Source organism: Miscanthus floridulus, chromosome 6 (genome assembly GCF_019320115.1).
Source record: "Miscanthus floridulus cultivar M001 chromosome 6, ASM1932011v1, whole genome shotgun sequence".
Lineage (NCBI taxonomy): Eukaryota > Viridiplantae > Streptophyta > Magnoliopsida > Poales > Poaceae > Miscanthus > Miscanthus floridulus.
The window spans coordinates 95,555,249-95,576,991 of record NC_089585.1 but is presented as its reverse complement, the minus strand read 5'-3'; the positions used below and the strand labels follow the sequence as shown (position 1 = coordinate 95,576,991).

The following is a 21,743-nucleotide window of genomic DNA, read 5'->3' as shown; positions in this document are numbered from 1 at the left end:
TGCCAGCGTCGAGGAGAGAGGGGCATGGTCATGCTGGGGAGCAAGCCAAAAGTTGGAAAACCAAAGCCAAGCAGGGGACGCGCCATTGTTGCGGCCAAATTTAAGCAGTCTGCTCTATTTTTCTTCCATCCTTCGCTTTCAGCAAAACCAGCAAGATCGCTGTCCCGCTCCCGGTTCACGTTTGCATGTACATCAGTACATGTCTGCTGTTTCGTCGGTATATACATATGCAACTATAAGCAGGAGACAAAATGTTTCCAAGGCCTTGAGCCGCGTATGAGTTTTTTTTTAAGAAAGAGAATGGTTGGCGCTCAGACTTCTGATGGGATAGGATTCCGTCGGACGATATCGAACATCTCATATCGTTGTACCCCGCCCCCGTTGTAGTCCTTCCCCGTCTGCATCGTCCCACCCCGCATGTGTACCCCGCCCCCGTTGAAAGGTTCTAATAGCCAGAGGGGGTGAATAGTCTATAAAAATTTCTACAACAGCACTAAGCAAAGCGGCTAGATAATTATGAGGCGAAGCGAATGTTGCGCTAGCTTACTAAAAATACAAGTCATCTACCACAATTCTAGTTTCTATAGTCTCTAGGCACACAAAGACTATGTCACTACACTAAGTTAGCGAGCCCTCAAAGACTAACTAAAGAACCTCACTAACCACTAAACAAGAAACAAGCTAGCTAAACTAATTACACTAAAGAGCTTAGCTACACTAAGAAATGTAAATACACGAGAGGGATAGTGAGTTATACTGCCGTGTCGAAGAATGAGCCAATCACAAGATGAAGTCAATCAATCACAATGAACACCAAGAAATCCTCGGGACAAGATGACACGATGATTTTTTCACCGAGGTTTACTTGCTTGCCGGCAAGCTAGTTCCCGTTGTGGCGATCCACTCACTTAGAGGTTCACGTGTTTATAGGCATCACACGACTAACCCACAATTGGGTGCAGCACAACCAACACAAGATGAGGATCACACAAGCCACGAGCAATCCACTAGAGTACCTTTTGGTTTTCCACCAGGAAAAGATCAAGAACCCCTCACAATCACCACTATCAGAGCCGGAGACAAGCACCTTCCTCCGCTCGACGGTCCTCGCTGCACCAAGCCTTCTAGGTGGTGGCAACCACCAAGAGAAACAAGTGAATCCCGCAGCGAAACACAATCACCAAGTGCCTCTAGATGCAATCACTCAAGCAATGCACTTGGATGCTCTCCAATCCCACCAAATGATGAATCAATCAAGTAGGAGTGGATGGAGAGGAGTGGCTTAGCTCTAAGGGATGAGAAATATGTCAAAGTACAAAGACCCAAGAACGACCCTTTCACTTAAATAGACACCCCAAGAGCTAGTGACCGTTAGGCCACTTAAGTGACCGCCGGACCCGTAGACACAGGGCATCGGACCATCCAACGCCTGGGTCTGACGCCTACCACGGCCAACCACGTGCTGCCACATCACCTCATTCAAATCAAAACGATCGTTGCCGCCAATGGTCCACTGCCACGCGTTGAAAGAGCCGTCAGACCCACGCCTCGGACGCACCGTTGGACTCCACACTGGGAGGGTTCGATGCTATCCAGAGAGGTCCAGAGATGATAAAAACCGTCAGACTCAAGTCCGATGCCCTATGTCGGACACAGCCATCAGACCGACGTAGCCACGCATCACGCCAACTAGGGCCTCGCCAAACCCCACGCTGAGGAACAATGCGCTCGACCTGTCCAACACCTCATCGAACCCTGATGAAGGGACCATGACGCCTAAGAGGGGGGGGGGGTGAATTAGGCGACTTAAAATTCTAACTCTAAACTATGGTCTCTTTTTCTAACCTTAGCAAAACATATGCAAAAGATAAACTATCTAAATGTGCAACTACATTTTTGCTAGTGTGTTGCTATCTCTACCACAAAAGGAGTAAAACAATCAATGTAAATGCGGAAGCTAAAGAGCAAGGTAGAGATATGCAAACTCTCGTCGACGACTCTGATATTTTTACCGAGGTATCGAGAAGCACGCAAGCTTCCCCTAGTCTTCGTTGGAGCCCCTCGCAAGGAATCCCTCGTAAGGGTCAAGCTTCAGATCGAGTAACTCCGTGGATAGCCTCGGGCCTTCCCCACACGCAAGTGGGTCTCCGACGTGCCATCCGGCAAGCCTCTCCCGGATGCTCCCCACCGTCTTCACTATCAAGCTTCCGGCCAAAACGTCGCGGGTCTTGTTCCCTTTGGTACACGGTGGCGGCCACACCACAACCACGGTTGGTGTGATCTTGCAAGACTACAAGCCCCGCCAATGTATAACAATGGTGCGCGCAAGCACCGAGTGGTAAGAGATATGCAAACCTTACTAAACACTAGGCCTAAACCTAGAACAAGCGCATAAGCGGTGGTCTAATCAACCTAAGCACTTCGCAAAGCACCTACGCTAATCACCTAATAAAACACTAAGCACTATGCAAGTGGAGATCACTAAAATGGTGTATCAACACCCTAGATATGTTTCCTCAACTCCACACACTTCAAATTACCGGTTGGGGGTTGTATTTATAAGCCCCACTGAGAAAGTAGCCGTTGGGGACGAAATCCCGCTTTTCTGCTACTGACCGGACGTGTCCGGTCGTCCGGACCGTTGGAGCCACGATCCATTGATCGGACGCTGCCAGCGTCCGGTCGCAAGTTCACCACTCTGGAACCTCTCTGTACTCGATCGGACACTACTGTCCTATGTCCGGTCGGTTTGCCGCTAGCGTCTGGTCTAGTGTCCGGTCGCTGCTGCTGTTGCTGAGCCTCTGATCGGAGCGTCCGGTCGCTTTTCGTCCAGCGTCCGGTCCAGCGTTCGGTCGCTTCTATGAGCACGTTTCTTCGCGATCTTGCGTGCGGCTTGGTTCTTATCTTCATGCTTGGACTTTGCTTGATATTTTGGGTCTTCTCTTGTGCTTCTAAGGTCTTGCTTGAGGTGTTGATCATCGGATCATCACATCGCCTTTATCCAAGTCACGTCTTGCATCCTATTGAACTACAAAGCAATCACTTGTAAATTTATTAGTCCAATTTGGTTATGTTGGTCATCAAACACCAAAATCCAAAGTAAATGGGCCAAGGGTCCATTTTCCTTATAATCTCTCCCTTTTTTGTGATTGATGACAACACGACCAAATCAAGCAAATAATAGAATTTGGAATTTAAAAACTGTCTACTTGCTAGGATGCAATGCAAGGGGCAAGGTTATATGATGCTAAAAGATACTACTTGTAAGAATAGAAGATACCACTTGAACACTTATCTTGCCCTTGCAAAATGTCTCCATGTGGCATTATGGATTTAAGCCTTGCTTCCTACAAATTCTCCTCATTACATAGACTAATCCATAATCAACTATCCTCTCTTTCTCGGACCATTACTACAAATTAATGCTTGCTTTTGGTCCTATAAATTCTCTCCCTTTGGAATCAAACACAAAAAGGAAGACATTAGTAGCACAAGGGAGGGTCAAACTTTGTGATCCTTTGTGTGTAGAGTGAAATAGATCATAAAATTTGACTCTCTCATTATAAAGACTAAGCTCCCCCTAAATATATGCATACATATGATAGAAGGCAAAGCATATGCATAATTGACAAAGTATTGCACAAGTAAATTTAATCTATATAATACACGGAGAAAGCATATAAATATCAAAATGAAATCAATATGATGATATTGATTTAGAAATACCACATATAGAAATCAATATGATTTCTACCACTTGCAATCGGTGATGGATATTTGGAGTATGATGCTTAACTCCGGGGACTCTATTTTCCTTGCAATGAGACTACTACACACATGATAAGCTTGAAAAAGGTGTTAGTCTCAAAGCATCCAACTTGTAGAGTAACCTCTCTCTAAATTTGTGCACACAAGTATGGATTACTTGTAGGAAAAATGCACATTGATTTTAGAATAAAAAATACCACTTGAAAGATGACATCACATGAATGTGAGAGTCATTTTCAAAGGCGATATTCGGAAGAAATTATCTACAATTTGGACTTTGGCACATATTAGATGAATAATTGAAGGAAAAGCTATGTGCCGTGCTCCAAAACAATTTTAAACCATATAGGATTGCTCCAAGTAATAAGAATGAAACCGAGCAAGCCTACCATATGAAATACCTAGTGTATGCATGACAAAATATATAAGAATGCAAATGCAAGCCTAGACATGAAGAGTAACTAGATGCTAAAAGATACCAATTATAGGAAAATTTAGATCTAATACCAATTAAAGTAAATTGAATCTAGTTACCTAACATGGGAAGGGGAATTTGGGTCCATAGTATTCACTAACCCACTTGACAATGATTTTGACCATCATGATGCACCCCATGAAATACACCCATGCTTTGCCAAGTCTCTAAATTCCTCGATGTCCATTGGACTTCTCACTTCCCTTTCGGGATCTAAACCTTTTTGGTGCTTTTCATGTTGGAAATGATCTCCTTTGTCACCCAAAAGCGTTTGACCCCATTATTGGCTTGCTTGTTCACCTTGATGGCCACCACCTTGTCATTTTTCTTCTTCTTCAAGAGATAAGGTGTGGAGGCCTTCTTGTCCACCTTGTTGGTATAGGTGTTGGAGAGCTTGCTTGCTTGTTTTTTCTCTTTCTTCTTTGCTCCTCCCCCATTCTTCACCTTGCACTCATAGGACTTGTGACCTTCCTTGTGGCACACGTAGCAAACCACAGTTTGTCCTTCATCAAGCTTCTTCACTCCCTTAACGGTGTTATCTTGATGAAGTTGGGCTAGCTTTATCTTGCCTTTCACTTGAGTCAAGTTTTTAGTGAGGCGAGCTACTTCTTGCTTGAGTTACTCATTCTCCTTTGCAACCTCTTGTGTGCATGTATCTACAACAACTTTCTCAATACAAACTTGGTTGCACAAAGGTGAGTCTAAACATAAATCATTACAAGAAGTAGAGGCATCCTTTTTAGACATGTTAAAGATAGAACTTTTCTTTTTAGTTGCCTTGGTGAGAGTTGTATTAACGGCTTCAAGATTAACAACTTTATTAGTTAGCTCATCATAATATTTGCACATGGTTTACATTTTTGCAAGCAAACTTTTATAACTATCTTGTGAGCTAGCTAACTTTTCTTTTAATTTTTATTTTTCTTTATAAGTTGGTCATCATTGATTGTGCATGCATTTGTTGTTGCACTAGCCTTAAGTTGCTCAATTTTAGTAGATGGTTCAACATTGAGATTAGCAAAATTCTTATACTGTTCAAGCAAAGTTTTATAAGCTTCTTGTGAACTATCTAGGTTTTCTTTTAAATTTTTTAGCTTTTTTTGTTGACTAGTGTAAATTTTAGCATAATTAAGATTTTGTTACACAATTTCATCATAAGAAGGTATATCATCATCACTATCACTCTCACTAGAGGATGAGCTTTCGTTACCTCGTGCCATAAGGTACACACGAGAAGAGCTTGATGATGAGTGCTTGCGACCTCGCCTCTTGTGATGGTGTTCTTCTTCACTTGAAGAATTATCCCATGATCTTATTGATGTGAGGGCTTGGTTCTTGCACGCCTTCTTCTTTGTCTTGGGTGTGGGCTTGTTTGGACAAACTTTCATAAAGTGCCCTAATTCGCCGCATCCATAGCATCATCTCTTTCTTTGCTTATTTCTTTGATTGGTAAAAATGAGATCTTAAATTTGGATGGGCACACCCTTGACATTGAGACTTTGGATCATCTTCTCCACCTTGTTGATTAATTTGATTGATTCTTCATCAAGGTCGGAGGTGGAGGAGAAAGATTGATCATCATCACTTGAATCTTCATCATCATCATTATCGTCCTCATCATCTTCTTCATCTTCACTTGAGGAGCTTGAGCTTGAGCTTGTCTCAACTTGCTTGCCCTTCATCTTCTTTTTCTCGCTACATGCGAGAGCTTTGTCTTTGCTTGATGAAGAAGCTTCTTCTTGACCCATCTTACGTGACATTTCAAATGCCACTATCTTGTCAATGACTACGCCCGAGATCATGGTGCTCAAGTCCTCCATATTGTGAAGGATGGTGATGATGCTTGCATATTTATTTTGTGGTAGCATGGAGATAATCTTCCTCACGATGTCCGCATCATCTAGCTTTATTAATCCTATTGAATGGAGCTCATTGATAATTAGATTCAAACGAGAATACATATCATGAACAAGCTCATCATTATTCATTGTAAAGGAATCATAATTTTGTTTAGCTAGACAATGTTTTTGCTCACGGATATTACTTGTGCCGTCATGGAGCTCTTAGAGTTTTAACCAAATTTCATGTGCCATATTTAAAGTGAACACTTGGTTAAACATATCTATGCTAAAAGATTCAAACAAGTAATTTTTAGCTCTAACATTGAAATGCATTTCTTTTTCATCACTCTTTATGGGGTTTTCGGGATTCTTGATGGGTTTCATCCCGTCACGAGTGACTCTCCATACATCCAAATCAACCGTCTCAAGGTGGCAAGCCATTCTAGCCTTATAGTAAGGGAAGTTAGTGCTGTCAAAGTGCGGAGGCCTAGAGGTATCCATCCCAACCACTCTAAATAGCGTCGGCTCAACGGCGGTTAAGCCAAAGGTCCAAATTGAGCCAACCTGGCTTTGATACCAATTGAAGGGACCGTGAAGACTAAGAGGGGGGGTGAATTAGGTGACTTAAAATTCTAACTCTAAACTATGGCCTCTTTTTCTAACCTTAGCAAAACCTATGCAAAAGATAAACTATCTAAATGTGCAACTACGGTTTTGCTAATGTGTTGCTATCTCTACCACAAAAGGAGTAATACAATCAATGTAAATGTGGAAGCTAAAGAGCAAGGTAGAGATATGCAAACTCCCGTCGACGACTCCGGTATTTTTTCCGAGGTATCGAGAAGCACGCAAGCTTCTCCCTAGTCCTCGTTGAAGCCCCTCGCAAGGAATCCCTCGCAAGGGCCAAGCTCCAGGTCAGGTAACTCCGTGGATAGCCTTGGGCCTTCCCCACATGCAAGTGGGTCTCTAACGTGTCTTCCGGCAAGCCTCTCCCGGATGCTCCCCGCCGTCTTCACTATCAAGCTTCCAGCTGAAATACCATGGGCCTTGTTCCCTCCGGTACACGGTGGCGGCCACACCACAAATATGGTTGGTGTGATCTCGCAAGACTACAAGCCCCACCAATGTACAATAATGGTGCGCGCAAGCACCGAGTGGTAAGAGGTATGCAAACCTCACTAAACACTAGGCCTAAACCTAGAACAAGCGCATAAGCGGTGGTCTAATCAACCTAAGCACTTCACAAAGCACCTACGCTAATCACCTAATAAAACACTAAGTACTATACAAGTGGAGATCACTAAAATGATATATCAACGCCCTAGATATGTTTCCTCAACTCCACACACTTCAAATGGCCGGTTGGGGGTTATATTTATAAGCCCCACTGAGAAAGTAGCCGTTGGGGACGAAATCCCGCTTTTCTGCTACTGACCGGACGTGTCCGGTCGTCCCTACCGTTGGAGCCATGATCCACTGATCGGACGCTGCTAGCGTCCGGTCACTTGCCACCAGACGTGTCCGGTCGCAAGTTCGCTGCTCTAGAACCTCTCTGTACTCGATCGGACGCTGTTGTCCTATGTCCGGTCGGTTTGCCGCCAGCGTCTGGTCCAGCATCCAATCGCTGCTGCTGTTGCCGAGCCTCTGATTGGAGCGTTCGATCGCTTTTCGTCCAGCGTCTGGTCGCTTCTGTGAGCTCATTTTTTCACGATCTTGCGTGCGGCTTGGTTCCTATCTTTATGCTTGGACTTTGCTTGATATCTTAGGTCTTCTCTTATGCTTCTAAGGTCTTGCTTGAGGTGTTGATCATCGGATCATCACGTTGCCTTTGTCCAAGTCACGTCTTGCATCCTATTGAACTACAAAGCAATCACTTGCAAATTCATTAGTCCAATTTGGTTGTGTTGGTCATTAAACACCAAAATCCAAAGTAAATAGCCAAGGGTCCATTTTCCTTACACCCGGTCCAACGCTGAGGGTCCGACACCAGTCAAATCTACACCGAGAGGTTCTAGAGTCGTCGGACCGAGTCCGAGGTCTGGCCATCGGACCTAAGGCGATCCGACGCTCCCCTAGGAGCTCTCTCAAGCTGCCACATCAGCACCCCCAGCAGGGTTAGCCATCAGACCCAGGCCAGAGGCCGGTCCGATGCTTCTGTGAAGCAGGGTCTGACGCCCCCGTTTCACCTCTTCTTCAAGCGCGAACACTTTAGCTTTGCTCAAATGTGCTAACCACTAAGTGTATCACCTTGTGCACGTATGTTAGCATATTTTCACAAATATTTTCAAGGATGTTAGCACTCACTAGAATCTAAATGCTTATGCAATGAGTTAGAACATCTAGTGGCACTTTGATAACCGTATTTCGATACGAGTTTCACCCCTCTTAATAGTATGGCTATCTATCCTAAATGTGATCACACCCACTAGATGTCTTGATCACCAAAACAAAATGGCCCTATGGATATCACCTTTGCCTGGAGCCCATTTTGTTTTTCTCTTTCTTCTTTTCTAAGCCCGAGCACTTGATCATCACCGTTGCTATCACCACCATCATCATGAACTTCATCGTTTGCTCCACCACTTGGAATGTGCTTCCCTATTCTCATGATCACTAGAGCAGTAGGTTAGCACTTAGGGTTTCATCAATTCACCAAAACCAAACTAGAGCTTTCACCCGTCCGCCTCGCCCCGCCCATGTGTCCGCCGCTCCTTCCCCCTGACCCCCTCCCTCTCTCTGGGAGAGCGGGACCCAGGAGCCAGGATGAGGACGAGCACGCCCTGCTTTTAGGACCCCACGTGCACCGCGTGCCCTATCCGTCGGCCCCTGACTCACCGCGCCCTTCCCACTTCGCCCGAGCCATGCCCCAATGACTCTCTGAATATACCTCTGAAACACGAAACACTTGCAACAAGAAACACTTGAATGCAACATACGTCTAAAGTAGATGAAACATTTGGAACATACACTTGCAACATATGTGTGAAACATATGCAACATCCAGATAAAACACTTGCAACTTGCAACATGAAAACACTTCTTGCAACATAACACTAAAACAGATAAAACATTTTGAACATACTCTTACAACATATGCATGAAACATATGCAACATCCAGATGAAAAACGTTTGTAACATACATACGTTTGAAACAGATGAAACATTTTGAACAAACACTTGCAACGTGCCTCTGAAAAACTTGCAACATGCCTCTGGAACACTTTGCAACATATGCAACATCTCAATCTACTTTTGCAACATCCATACGAAACACTTGCAACATAGCTCTTGAACATCTAAAAATACTTCAAACATACACTTGCAACATGTCAGGCGCGACACTCTAGTGGGAGGCGGCCACCATATCAGGCGTATTGAGAAACTCGATAACCGCTTCAATGGGCTGATCGGGGCTGGGGGCACTGGGGCGTGTGGAGCCTCGATGCGAGCGTGAAGTACGACGCGACCTCGATGCCCTCACGGTCTCCAGGCGTAGGAGGAGGTGACGAGGAGGACGCTGGTGCCCGCTCCGGCTATGAGGGCAAGGGCGTGCGGCCGGCGTGACTCCAGCGGCACAGTCTAGCGTCGTAGAGGCCTCGCCCCGGGGCGGGGGAAGCGGAGGTGGTCGGCTGGTCGCCGCTGGAGAAGGCGAGCGACGGGCGAGTTGTAGAGAACGCCGCGACGACAGTGCTTGTCGCCATATTTTTATTTTGGGAAATGGTGAAAGAATGAAGGTAAAGGGAAACACGTCTATTGGGCTGGTAGTGCACAGGCCTAGGAAGCGTGGCGCCCGTACGTGTAGCATTTCCCAGAAAAGAGACAAAATGTTTCCACAATCACGTTAAAATTTAAGGTTTTATGGAGCAGATTGCAATTCTTTTCCCTTATTTTTTTAATTTCGAACACACTGTATATTTTTTTGCGCCTCTCATCTAGGTACAACTGTAGTATATGTTCATGATCAGACACACACCAACACCACACCACACACACTTACACATACGTACACAAACAGATCCTACAACTACACCTAGATTCTAAGTTCGCGTCCTTGAAGAGATCACTGAAACCGTCCAAGGCTCTGTAGACGACGGGCGCGCCGCAATCGCAAGAGAGGCACTGTTGAAAATAGAGAAAAACCTCGGTGGGAAATCGTGGGTCGAGCAGAGCTCAAACCCACGACCGGCAGCGTGCCACTCGAGCTACGGCTCGTTCCCCACTGTATATTTTTTATGTACACGCGCATGCTGCACGCACAATCACTCCTTTGCACATGCACACTCGTATCTAGTGGCGGGGCCAGAAAAGCTACAATGAAAACGCGCTGGACTAAATAAGGTGTGGTGAATTAATGGAAAATGGATTGATTTTTTTTACGACTAACGCTCTCTTTTGGGTCATATATGAGGTTCTAGAGCTAAGGCTGGTGTTGCAGCTGGGGAATTTGGATGGTAAGAAATGATGTCATATTCAGAAGCAAGAACCCCACTGTGGATGGTTGCAAAAGATATGTGACATCGGAAGCTCTTTTACTGCTGCATAGAGCAAAGGCCAGAATAGCTCCTCTTTTAGAATCATGGATAAACTCCTTCCTGTAATCCTTTGGATTTTCTTTCTTTCCTTTTCGGTTCCCTGAACCCCTTAGGTCCTTTTAGCTTCCTTTGCTTTCTGTCACTCTCTCTTGTTTTTGTAACTCGTACTCTTTTTATTTATTCTATTTGCATTAGGAGCCTCTGGCTCCTCCTGATTCATCAAAAAAAAAGGCTGGTTGTTGCAGCTCTAGAAGCACTGGCACTGGTTCCGCTCCTGCTCACACCAACTTCCTCCTTATGCATGCGTACACATCACCCCTACAGCATCATTATGTCTCTCGTGCTAAATCATCCATAAAAAGTAACATAGCATACACAGAAAGTAGCATGGTGGAAAACCCTTGACCATGACGATCATACAATAAATATAAAGATGAATAATACAAGATGTGGGAGCCGACAGTATTGAGGAGAGGCTCCAAAGCTTCCAAAATTAACGCCTCTCTGGCAAAACCAGTTAACTGATGAGAGCCCTATGTATTTTGTGAAGCCTAAGTGTGAGGACTGAATGTAATGAGAGGCCTAAGGTTGAAATGTGAGGCCTGAACTTGTGACTCATGAAAGGCGTTTAGAATTGGTATTTTGTATGATATTGTATGGAATACATGAACTACAATGCTTGGTATTGTATGGAATTTGTGAACCTTGGTATTGTATGGATTTTGTGATCCTGAAAACATTACATTTCATAGGTTTTAGAGCACACATATGGTTTCTTCAAATACATGGTTAACATTTCATCAACTACATCTTACTTGAAAAAAAATACATGGTTCTAACAACATCAATAAGCAATAAACTCAATATCCAAACAGCTGCAATCAAGACATCCATCTTGGACTCTATCTTGCTTTTCTGCCCAAGTACCCTTCTCCTCCCCAGCATGGAATTAGCTTCTTCGTCTTGTGTACACCCAACATGGTTAAATCTGGGCACTAGATTAATGACAATGATTCCTGAATCACTAATTTTTTCGAATAAAATCTTTGCCACTCATAAAAAAACGCATCTAGCGAGTATCTAAACAAGTGAAACGAATCAACATGCCCAAATCAAACTCAAACCAGAAAAGTTTACTCAGCCAAAATACTTATCCTAGGTTCATTTCTTGGGCATTTGAAGAAAACATGACCATAGTTTTCATTTGTCTTCGCCATGAGATCTAATCACCCTCTCCCTCCCGCACTTATCGCACTGGATGAGGGGGAGCCTAGTCTCTACCCCTACTGCGTTCCTTTCTTCAAACGCCGGCTACCAAGATGCTTTGTTCCGTGAGGACAAGGGTTCCATCCTACGCGGCAAGCGGTTGGAGAGAATGGAAGAGAAGGAAGACAACTGTTTTGTTGGGAAGGGCGAGGGCAAAAGGGTCTTTTTGCGTCGCTCTGTGCCAGGGACAGGCAACCCTCCACTTTGGATGACTGAGGATAATAATGTGCATCTCCTCTCTACGATGGCAAAGATGTAGGTTCCCGTGTAGTAATGACGATCAGAGACTTGACATTCATAAGAGTGACGGATAGTTAAATATCCTAGTGGTTCTTCCTCTATGGCAATGCAAGTTCTGTGGTTTGAGGTGAATCCCCTCTAGTTGTTCTTGGCACATGGCATGCCTTCGCGGTGAAGTTATCTTGTTGTAGCGGTTGTTGATGAGTTGTTATCTTGATTGTGTTTGTAGCTGTGAAGGGGGCGGGCTTCCTGTTTTGTCCTAGCTAAAAACCGTGGTGAGTTGTTTAGTCTAGTTGTTAGTTGGGAATTGTGTGTTATGTGCTTTTGGTCCGCTTTGCCACTTAAACAACTAGGCCAATTCTTGTTTTATACTTCTTGTTCTAATAAAAAAAAAAGTGGCAAAGCTTTTCCCATCCCTTTGAAATAAAAAAACATAATAAACCAAGCAAGTCTTTGATCCTTTGTTGGAATAATATAACTTGACCTCCAAAACACCATGAAAAATAAACAAGAAACGGAAGAACAAAATGGTGCTGGAGATTGCTCGTGTAGGCAAAAAAGAAAAAGAGTGAATACTAACTCTTAGTCCACACTAAGTGTCATTTGTTTCACATCAACAATCAAAGAATATGTATTTCTGCAAAACCATGGAACATTACACATTTCCTGATTACAATCAGTCCTAGGATGGCATGAAGCATTCTACTTTCACACCATGTATGTTTAGTATACAGAGGGAAAGCGAGGAAGAAATGAGAAAAATAAACCAGGCAATTGAATTCACTGGAGAGAAAAAAATGTAACACGCAGACACCAAAGTTACAACACAAGATGGAAACATACAACAGGGATGTACAGGGTTGCATTACAGTATGCACAAGTACCTCGGTGTTGCTGCAAACAAAGAACATTTTCGCTAGCTTGCTTCAACTGAAAGGATCTCAAGCTCCGCCCACCAGAGTGGAGATAACCGTGGCGTCGCAGCCTCAGGCGAAATTGACAGTGCTTCTCGCAATCTAGTGGTGACCTCCCTCATGGTTGGTCTCTTCTTCGGATCGCTTTGGATGCAGTCCTGGACCAAATCACATATGATTTCTAGGTCCTTCTCTTTGTGATCCTTCAAGTTAGGATCAAGCAAACAAGACATGCTCCGGTTATCCCTAATGCACTCCAAAGCCTGACAGAAATAACGACATTTGATGTTACTTTAAATGTGGTATTTTCGAAGTTTCAGTAACTAGTAACTATCCATAGTGTCTTTGTCGTCATTACCAAGTTCGAAAGGGAACCCTTTTCTTCGGAATACGGAGGCTTTCCTGAGATGATCTCCAGCATGAGTAGACCAAAACTGTAGACATTCCCAGCTGGATCCGCAGCTACTCGTTCATGGTGATCAACTAAGTCGTCATCCTTGGGCATGTTTCCTCTGGAATATACTTCATGCCAAACGCTCATGTCTACTATCTGTGGAAAGAATTAAGGAACTAGTGTAAGGAGAAAAGCATTATGCGAAGTGCTTATCTAAAGTCAAATTGTTCGTCTAATTTATGCAGTAGATAAGTGTGCATCAAATTCATCCTTTTAACCAAATATTGATAATATAACTCTAAATCAAAGGGTATAATTGCATGAAGAACTGATAATGATTTCAATGATGAAGTTTCAGTCTTGTACTATGTTTGTTTCCTACTTATTATCAAATCTGGGCAGGCAGTGACTTAGGAAATGCCCTGTAGAAGTCTCCAGTCTCCAGATATTCAAAGAAAGAAAAGCTGCACCCATAAGCACATATGTACCTTTGCAGCTCCATCCTCAGATAGCAATATAGCACTTGACTTTAACTCTGGGTGTGTTATAGGAGGGCTAAGCTCATGCATGTGTAGGGTGCAGTATGCTACTCCCATAATTACCCTCATTCTACCATTCCAATCAATAGGATCAAATCCCTCGACTGCAACAGACAAAGCAAAACATTTCAATTCGACCACAAAGATCAGAGGGTAGACATAAAAAAAATGTGGAATAGATCAACGGCTGATACCATGGAGGTGTTCATATAGCGTTCCATTGGGAGCATATTCCATCACCATCATCCTCATGAAAGGTTCTTCCTCCTCACAGTACCCAAGCAGGTTGATATAGTTCTTATGGTTGATTCGCGAGAGTGAGTCTATCTATGTTGTCAGGAAGAAAAATAAGGAGGTTAAAACAAGTTTGTTTAAAGGCCACCTATCAAAATTACAAACTTAGAGCCTTAGATGCACTGAGTTAATCAAATTAAAATATATTGCATCACCTTTTTCCTGAATCGACCTTCCGAATGTTTTGACCAATCTTTGCTAGAGGTAATCATGGTTGATACAACAGCAATCTCAACACCACTTGATAAGGTTCCCTTGTAGACAGTGTACTGTGGATAGGTTGCCACAATGTTACTGAAGTCCTCACACGCACCTTCCAGCTCAGAGCGTTGCAACTTTGGTACTCCTAAAATACACAAGGGGGAAAATTACCACAAATAAATAGAGGCAATTTAAGTAGATAATTCTGACACTCTTTCAACAGACATGAATTTGTTACTCAGATAAATCTAAATAACAAGGTCCCAAAAGAAGAAAGAAGGCGTTTCAACGGTTTGGTAATCTACACATGCTGGAACCTTTGGAGGAAAAAAAACCCGAAGAATCTTCAATAGCGCCCAAGAATCGGCAATGCAGGTGGCCTCAAGAATAAAAGAGGACATTGAGCAAGAAGAAAGAGGGTAATAATCATGAGGGGGGGGGGGGGGGGGGGGGGGGCTAGCAAGCTGGGGACATTAGTGTATCCGTGTATCGTGATTTTGATTTCTATTGGTTTCCCAACTAGTTGGGCTGCGACCTGTACATGAACTCTCTTTTTTCCTATCTTAATTGAGAGGCAGAGCTCCTGCCTTTCATTCAAAAAAAATCTAAATAACATATTGAATATTACTTAATGCAAGACATTAGTTCACTTTTATACAAACTGCTGGCACGTAGAGGTGGAACAATTGTGCATACTTTTATTTAAAATGATCTCCAAAGGCGAAAAGTAGATGCAACTATGAAATGTTTTTTTTCTCGCATAAATTAAGATTACTTCTTGAGATGGATCAGATAGCAAATAAAAACTTCACCTGTTACAAATGCCTTTTGGAGCTGACCACTTAGCCCTGTCTTCCATGGACCTATTGTTGTCCCTGACTTGGTGCGGCATAGCAAAAGCATACATGCGATGCCAATAAGAAGTGCGGCCAGTGGCACTACAATGAGATAAAGCCATTTGATGGACCTTCTTTCTGGAACTTCAGCGGTAGTACTGGGGACCGTCGGTGGACTACTTGGGGGATTTACAGCTGGTACAGGTGCATTGTTGGGACTGAATGCTGAAAATGAACCAGTTCCAGTGGAAGGAACAGGAACAGCAGCTGGAACAAGAGCATTTGCAGAAGAAGGTGCAGCAAGATTGCTATCTTGAAGTAACCTGCGCTGGCTAAGCTGTGCTGCTGGATTTCTTGCTGCGTATTGTGAAGGAAGTTGAGCTGGGAAAAAGAAGCAAAGATATCATTTACGGACTAGCTTATGCATCTAGGACTCGACTTGTTTTTTTTTTCTCGAACAAGCTGGGTATCATTAAGGAGAAGAAAATATAAGGACTTGAGCTTAGTATAGTCAGTTGGTTACCAGAAAGGTTGCTAGTGTCCTTTTTGTTCTCTTGTGAGGAAGAACCAGATTCCAACCTAGAACGGTCCAGATTAAAAAACTGCTACCATCAGGATCTGCAGATAATTTCTAATTTCCAAAAAAAAGGAAGAAAAAACGGGTGATAACTTCAGGGGAATTTTGTAGCACTATTTTTTTTTCTCTTACCCATTCTCAGCTCTTCGATTCGTATTGGACATTGAGCAAAGGAAGAGGGTAATCACAAGTGTGTGTGTGTGTGTGTGGTGGTGGTGGGGGGGGGGGGGGGGCGCTAGCAGCGACGAAGCCAGCGGTGGGGCTAGGGGGGCTTCAGCCCCCCTACCCATCCTGAGCACGTGGAGTTCCCCTAAGTTTTCCCTTAAAATTTTATGCATACATGTATTAGGTAGGAGGGGCTAAGGTTAAGAGAAGATAAAAAAACCTCTATTCTTTTATTCAGCCCCTCCTAAATTTTTTTCTGGCTTCGTCACTGGGCGCTAGCAAGCTGGGGATCTTAGTGTATCCGTGTATCGTGGTTTTGATTTCTGTTGGGTGCCAACTAGTTGGGCTGCGACCTGTACATAAACTCTCTTTTTTCATATCTTAATTGAGAGGCAGAGCTCCTGCCTTTCATTCAAAAAAAATCTAAATAACATATTGAATATTACTTAATGCAAGACATTAGTTCACTTTTATACAAACTGCTGGCACGTAGAGGTGGAACAATTGTGCATACTTTTATTTAAAATGATCTCTAAAGGCGAAAAGTAGATGCAACTATGAAATGTTTTTTTTTCTCGCATAAATAAGATTACTTCTTGAGATGGATCAGATAGCAAATAAAAACATTACCTGTTACAAATGCCTTCTGGAGCTGACCACTGAGCCCTGTCTTCCATGGACCTATTGTTGTCCCTGACTTGGTGCGGCATAGCAAAAGCATACATGCGATGACAATAAGAAGTGCGACCAGTGGCACCACAATGAGATAAAGCCATTTGATGGACCTTCTTCCTGGAACTTCTTCGGCGGTAGTACTGGGGACCGTCGGTGGACTACTTGGGGGATTTACAGCTGGTACAGGTGCATTGTTGGGACTGAATGCTGAAAATGAACCAGTTCCAGTGGAAGGAACAGGAACAGCAGCTGGAACAAGAGCATTTGCAGAAGAAGGTGCAGCAAGATTGCTATCTTGAAGTAACCTGCGCTGGCTAAGCTGTGCTGCTGGATTTCTTGCTGCGTATTGTGAAGGAAGTTGAGCTGGGAAAAAGAAGCAAAGATATCATTTACGGACTAGCTTATGCATCTAGGACTCGACTTGTTTTTTTTTTCTCTCGAACAAGCTTTGTATCATTAATGAGAAGAAAATATAAGGACTTGAGCTTAGTATAGTCAATTGGATTACCAGAAAGGTTGCTAGTGTCCTTTTTGTCCTCTTGTGAGGAAGAACCAGATTCCAACCTAGAACGGTCCAGATTAAAAAACTGCTACCATCAGGATCTGCAGATAATTTCTAATTTCCAAAAAAAATGGAAGAAAAAACGGGTGATAACTTAGAGGGGAATTTGTAGCACTAATTTTTTTTCCCTTACCCATTCTCAGCTCTTCGATTCATATTACCCCTCCCGAGATTATCATAAATATTGAAATCATTTTCCTGATCAAAGTTCCCATAGGAATGTTGGATCAGAGGCCACTGAAAGCAGTTATTGGAAAGCAATCTGCAGAAGTGAAAAATATCATGACATTGTACTTCCTGCTGATGAAAACTTTTCACGAAATTAGTCAGTCAGAAACCTACAACTGCCTAAGTGATTGCATTTCTGCTATCTCTTGTGGAACTTCCCCACTCAAGTTGTTGTTGCTTAAATCCAGTATCTCCAACATTGCAAGAGCACTCAATTCCTTAGGTATTGCTCCACTGAATAAGTTATTGGAGAGTACACTGCAAGTGGATAGCTAGGTGTCAATCATAGTCATGGGTGTAGCAACTAGTCAAATACTACCATATCAAATTGCCAATCTAATTTGTGCAACAAATGACAATTTATATTCTGGTGAAAGCATTAATATATCACTATAGTTTTTCCTCAAACGCGCAAGAGAACTGCATATCATTGCATTATAAAAGGAAATTTAAAGGTCTATACAAATTGAAAAATAATAATTGACTATACTTACAGAGCCCTCAGATGGCTAAGAGTTCCTAGCTCTGGACCTAGGGTGCCTCTTAAGGAGAGATCCTTCAGGTTTCTGGAAAAACAAAAACAGTTCACACTAAGTAGAATACTCCAGATGCTAATGAGATAGCATAGCCAAAGCATATATAAAAAAAACTGCAGAAGTAAACAAAAGTAACGTTCTCATCTTATTTGGCACATGGCACTGTACAAAATGTCGTCCGAGATTTTTTTTAAAAAAAAACAGCTGCGTAAGAATCATCTTCTTAAATAACAAGAAGATTAAAGGGCAGACCCAGTGCCGGAGGCTCCCACATGAGTGGGGTCTGGGGAAGGGGAAAACCGAGGCAAGCCTTCCCCTGCAAAATCTGTGGAGAGGTTGCTTCGAACCCGCGTTTCTCACCACTGCACCAGGCCTGCCCTTCTTAAATAACAAGAAGGTTCACTGGTAAAAATGAAAACATGTGATTCCAAGAATCGCTGATAAGTACTTCTGCATTTGCATCTGAAATATCGATGATAACTAGTGGAGATGGTGGTTCCTGAAGAACTATGTGTACACCAACGATGGCCCCTGAAATGTAATGTAGGCAGAGTACAGCATTTTGCCCATGGTGATCCCACACCATAAAAAAATGCCACCAGGAATAGAAATCAATCATATAAAACTAGCTGCAGCCACTTGTTCAGTTTGGCTGAGTCAAGAAACCACTCTAATACACCAAATAATGAGCTTGCTCAGAGGCTTCATTTGAAAACTAATTGGGAATGATGCATTATATAGGAGGCTGAACAATGTATTCACTGGCAAATACAGATAAAAAAACGTAACTGCTGTAATCTGCTAAAAATCTTTTACTGCTATGCTTTTAAAAAGGTAGAAAATAATTTAAAGCGTAGCATGTTCAAGGGCATATTACACCAAATTTTAGTTACTAGAGATGCTCCAGGGTGCATGGAAATTTCCTCCAAGTGGAATATAAAACACTCCTTATTTACTCATTCGAAGCCTCATCATCAGTATCCACTCTGTCAACCATTGAACAGCTAGATTTCTTTTATAACTTGTCTGAATTAAGAAGCAGACTATGCTTGTGTTAGGATAAACTCGACAGAAGAACTGGTACGTTTCTTTTCATGTATTCAATGTAAAGTCAAACCACGATAACTACAAGGGGATAAAGTTTTAGAACGAAAAGTACGGGCGACAACACAAGATTCATTGAACAATAAACCAATGCCACTACACTCTTCTGCCGTGAAAGATACAGTCAAATGGAAGACCCGTTAAACAGGGGAATGAAACGTTGTTTGTTGGCAATCATGATCATCCATGCTGAGACACTGCACATTCAGAAGGGGAGAGAGAGCATCCAACTCACAACATCACAACTCTGCCATCGACGCAGCGCACGCCGTTCCAACTGCAGGGGTCGCCGTCGCGCGGGCTCCAGCCCACCATGGCGCCATACGGATCCTCCTCCACCCTTGACTGGAACTTGAGCAGTACCGACCCTGCGCACGCCACAACCACGAGAAACGCGCGCCAAGTCAGCACGACAATGCAAGCACCGAAACCAAACACCGGTGTCGAGACGCCGGCCCGTACCTTCAAGGTTGACCGCCGAGCAGCCATCCACGGCAAGATGAAGCGCCAGCACGACGAGCGCCAACGACGACGAAATGAAGCCATCCATCCTTCGCATGCTTTTCCCGTCCCGCAGGCGCGCGACGATCGAGACGACGGCAGGGCGCCCTCACATGATCCTCTTCGCGAGCCTCTTGAGCAGCCTGGAATGCATGGTCAGGCGCGGGGGGCAGGCATTGCGCCCGCTGCAGCGACGATGCGAGCTCCACCCAGGCACGGCAGACTCAAGTCCGCTTCGTGCCTGCATGCAAAGAGAAAACAGACAGGAACAGCTCAGAGGTGCCAGAAAAAGGGCGACGAGGAGCAGAGGAAACTTGCAATCACCATAAAGCAAACAAACAGCTTTAGCGCCTTTTTGTTTTGCCTGACGATTTTTGCTTACACCGCACGCGATTCGAATCAAGAAACCGAAAGAGGATTCGTAGGATAGAGCGAGGGGTGCTTACACGGCGGCGGGTTTGGGAACGGAGACGAGGGAGAGAGAAGAGAGAGGACGGGAGGGAGAGGGAAACAGCGGTCGTCCGCTGTTGGAGGAACGGGTAGTAGTTGGAGAAGAAACCAAGAACGGCAGGCGCGACACGACGAAGCCAAAAAAAAAAACACAAACACACTTTGAAAGAAGAAGATTTCACGGCGCATCCTCTTGGCTGTAATCGTGTTTGAGATCGCGTTTTTTTAAAATAAAAATCGACAGGCGTGAGTGGAATTCTTCCTCCGCCACCTGTAGGACAATTCCACTTCCACGCCAGGATTCGAGAGGCAGGCTTAAAAAAACTGCATAATATACGAGGCGCGGTCGTTGTCAAGTGTGGAACAGGACAACCACTCTGCAAGTCTGCAGAACGCGCGCGCGCGCGCTCAAATCGTCATCGCCGGCGACGGATTCGACGGTCCTCATTTTAAAAACCCTTTGGCGCGGTGGCGCCCATCATCACATATGGCAATAGAATATGGCCCGCACCGCATTGGCATTGTTCCGCCCCCCTGTGGTGCCAATCGCGGCCGGACATCTCAGCGACGCCAAATGCTGTGCTTGAAAGGGAAAAGGCAAGGAAGTTTCTGAACAAGGGAAGGGAATAGTTAAACCAGGTCAACAATCCCAAACCGATTGCAGCTGGAGTAATTTTTGAAAATAAAAACAAAAATCGAAGAGGCAAAACAGAGCTAAGGTTCCCGGGACGAGCTGATGGGAAATGCGATCGACCGACGGCGATGGCCTTGCAACTCGCGGAGGCGCTGCAGAGATGAGCAGGACCCTTACCCGTGGTTCGGCGCTGCGGCCTGGCGGCCGGCGGCTGGATGCCTGGATCCCTTCAGTCGCGCGGAGCTCCGAGCTCCTCACCAGCTTACGATCCGTCGTGGCGGGGGACGGTGGCCAGCGGCCGGCGGCGAGCCGAGGCGGGGAACGGCGGGCGCGCGCGCCTCTCGCGAGTCGCGGCTGGTTGGCTGGGGTTCGAAGAGACGTTAGGTGGGGCCCGCGCGGGGCAGGTGGGGACGCGCAAACGAGGGGAGTTTCTAGTGATTTTTTTTTTCTTGCTGATTGACGATGCCTTGGAGCTGTGGGCCAGCCTAGCTGTCCCACCATATCCCCTGGCTGTGCCTTGTCTTCCCTTTTCTTTTTCGAGAAATAATATATTTGTTCAGTTTATGTCCGTCGTTCTTCTTTCCTTTTTCTTTTTCGAAATTTGTTTATTCATTCAATTCAGTTTATGTCCGACGTTCTTCTGTTGAGAAAAGGAAAGGAAATCCTCCTCGCCCGCCGCACGTCGTGTTGCCGCCAACCGTCGTGCCCGCCATTCTCATGAAGTTTACGCGCACTTGCAACAGCATCTGTTCCCTAGTTTTTTTATAAAAAAAAATGCATCTGTTCCCTACTTTATTTGCCTACAGTACTCTTTTTCTTTTGAGAATAAGCAGTATATACTCAAATCCTCATCAAATATATGTACAACAATATTTAAGTTTCAACAAATGATAATGGCATGGATACTACCATATCAATATAAGGTTGCATCAAGAATTCACTTTGAGCTCTTAGGACATCTGTAGCGTGCAAAAAAGATAGGTCTTTAAAAATTTAGAGTCAATCTTATA

The 21,743-nt window shown here is 44.1% G+C and overlaps 1 protein-coding gene across 1 annotated transcript; it reads right to left on the bottom strand.

Moving 5' to 3' along the window:
- Positions 1–12,735: 12,735 nt before the first annotated feature.
- LOC136458699 (protein MALE DISCOVERER 1-like) lies at positions 12,736–21,189 on the bottom strand. The gene is made up of 13 exons (XM_066458626.1): positions 20,911–21,189; positions 19,611–19,890; positions 19,384–19,516; positions 18,003–18,074; positions 17,623–17,766; positions 17,414–17,542; positions 17,227–17,282; positions 16,674–17,081; positions 14,420–14,610; positions 14,165–14,297; positions 13,920–14,074; positions 13,396–13,587; positions 12,736–13,300 (listed from the first exon to the last, which is right to left on the bottom strand). The coding sequence occupies exons 2-13, from the start codon at positions 19,705–19,707 to the stop codon at positions 13,040–13,042; spliced, it is 1,971 nt and encodes a 656-aa protein (XP_066314723.1). The 5' UTR covers positions 19,708–19,890; positions 20,911–21,189; the 3' UTR covers positions 12,736–13,039.
- Between the last annotated feature and the right edge of the window lie 554 nt (positions 21,190–21,743).

Bases quoted from the DNA above. Each gene is read 5' to 3' on its own strand.
- LOC136458699 (XM_066458626.1), bottom strand. From the start codon at position 19,707: ATGCGAAGGATGGATGGCTTCATTTCGTCGTCGTTGGCGCTCGTCGTG. The intron at 19,517-19,610 runs GTACGGGCCGGC...TGGCGTGCGCAG, and splicing joins CTCGGCGGTCAACCTTGAAG to GGTCGGTACTGCTCAAGTTC. The intron at 18,075-19,383 runs GTGAGTTGGATG...TTGTTTTTCCAG, and splicing joins GATGGCAGAGTTGTGATGTT to AAACCTGAAGGATCTCTCCT.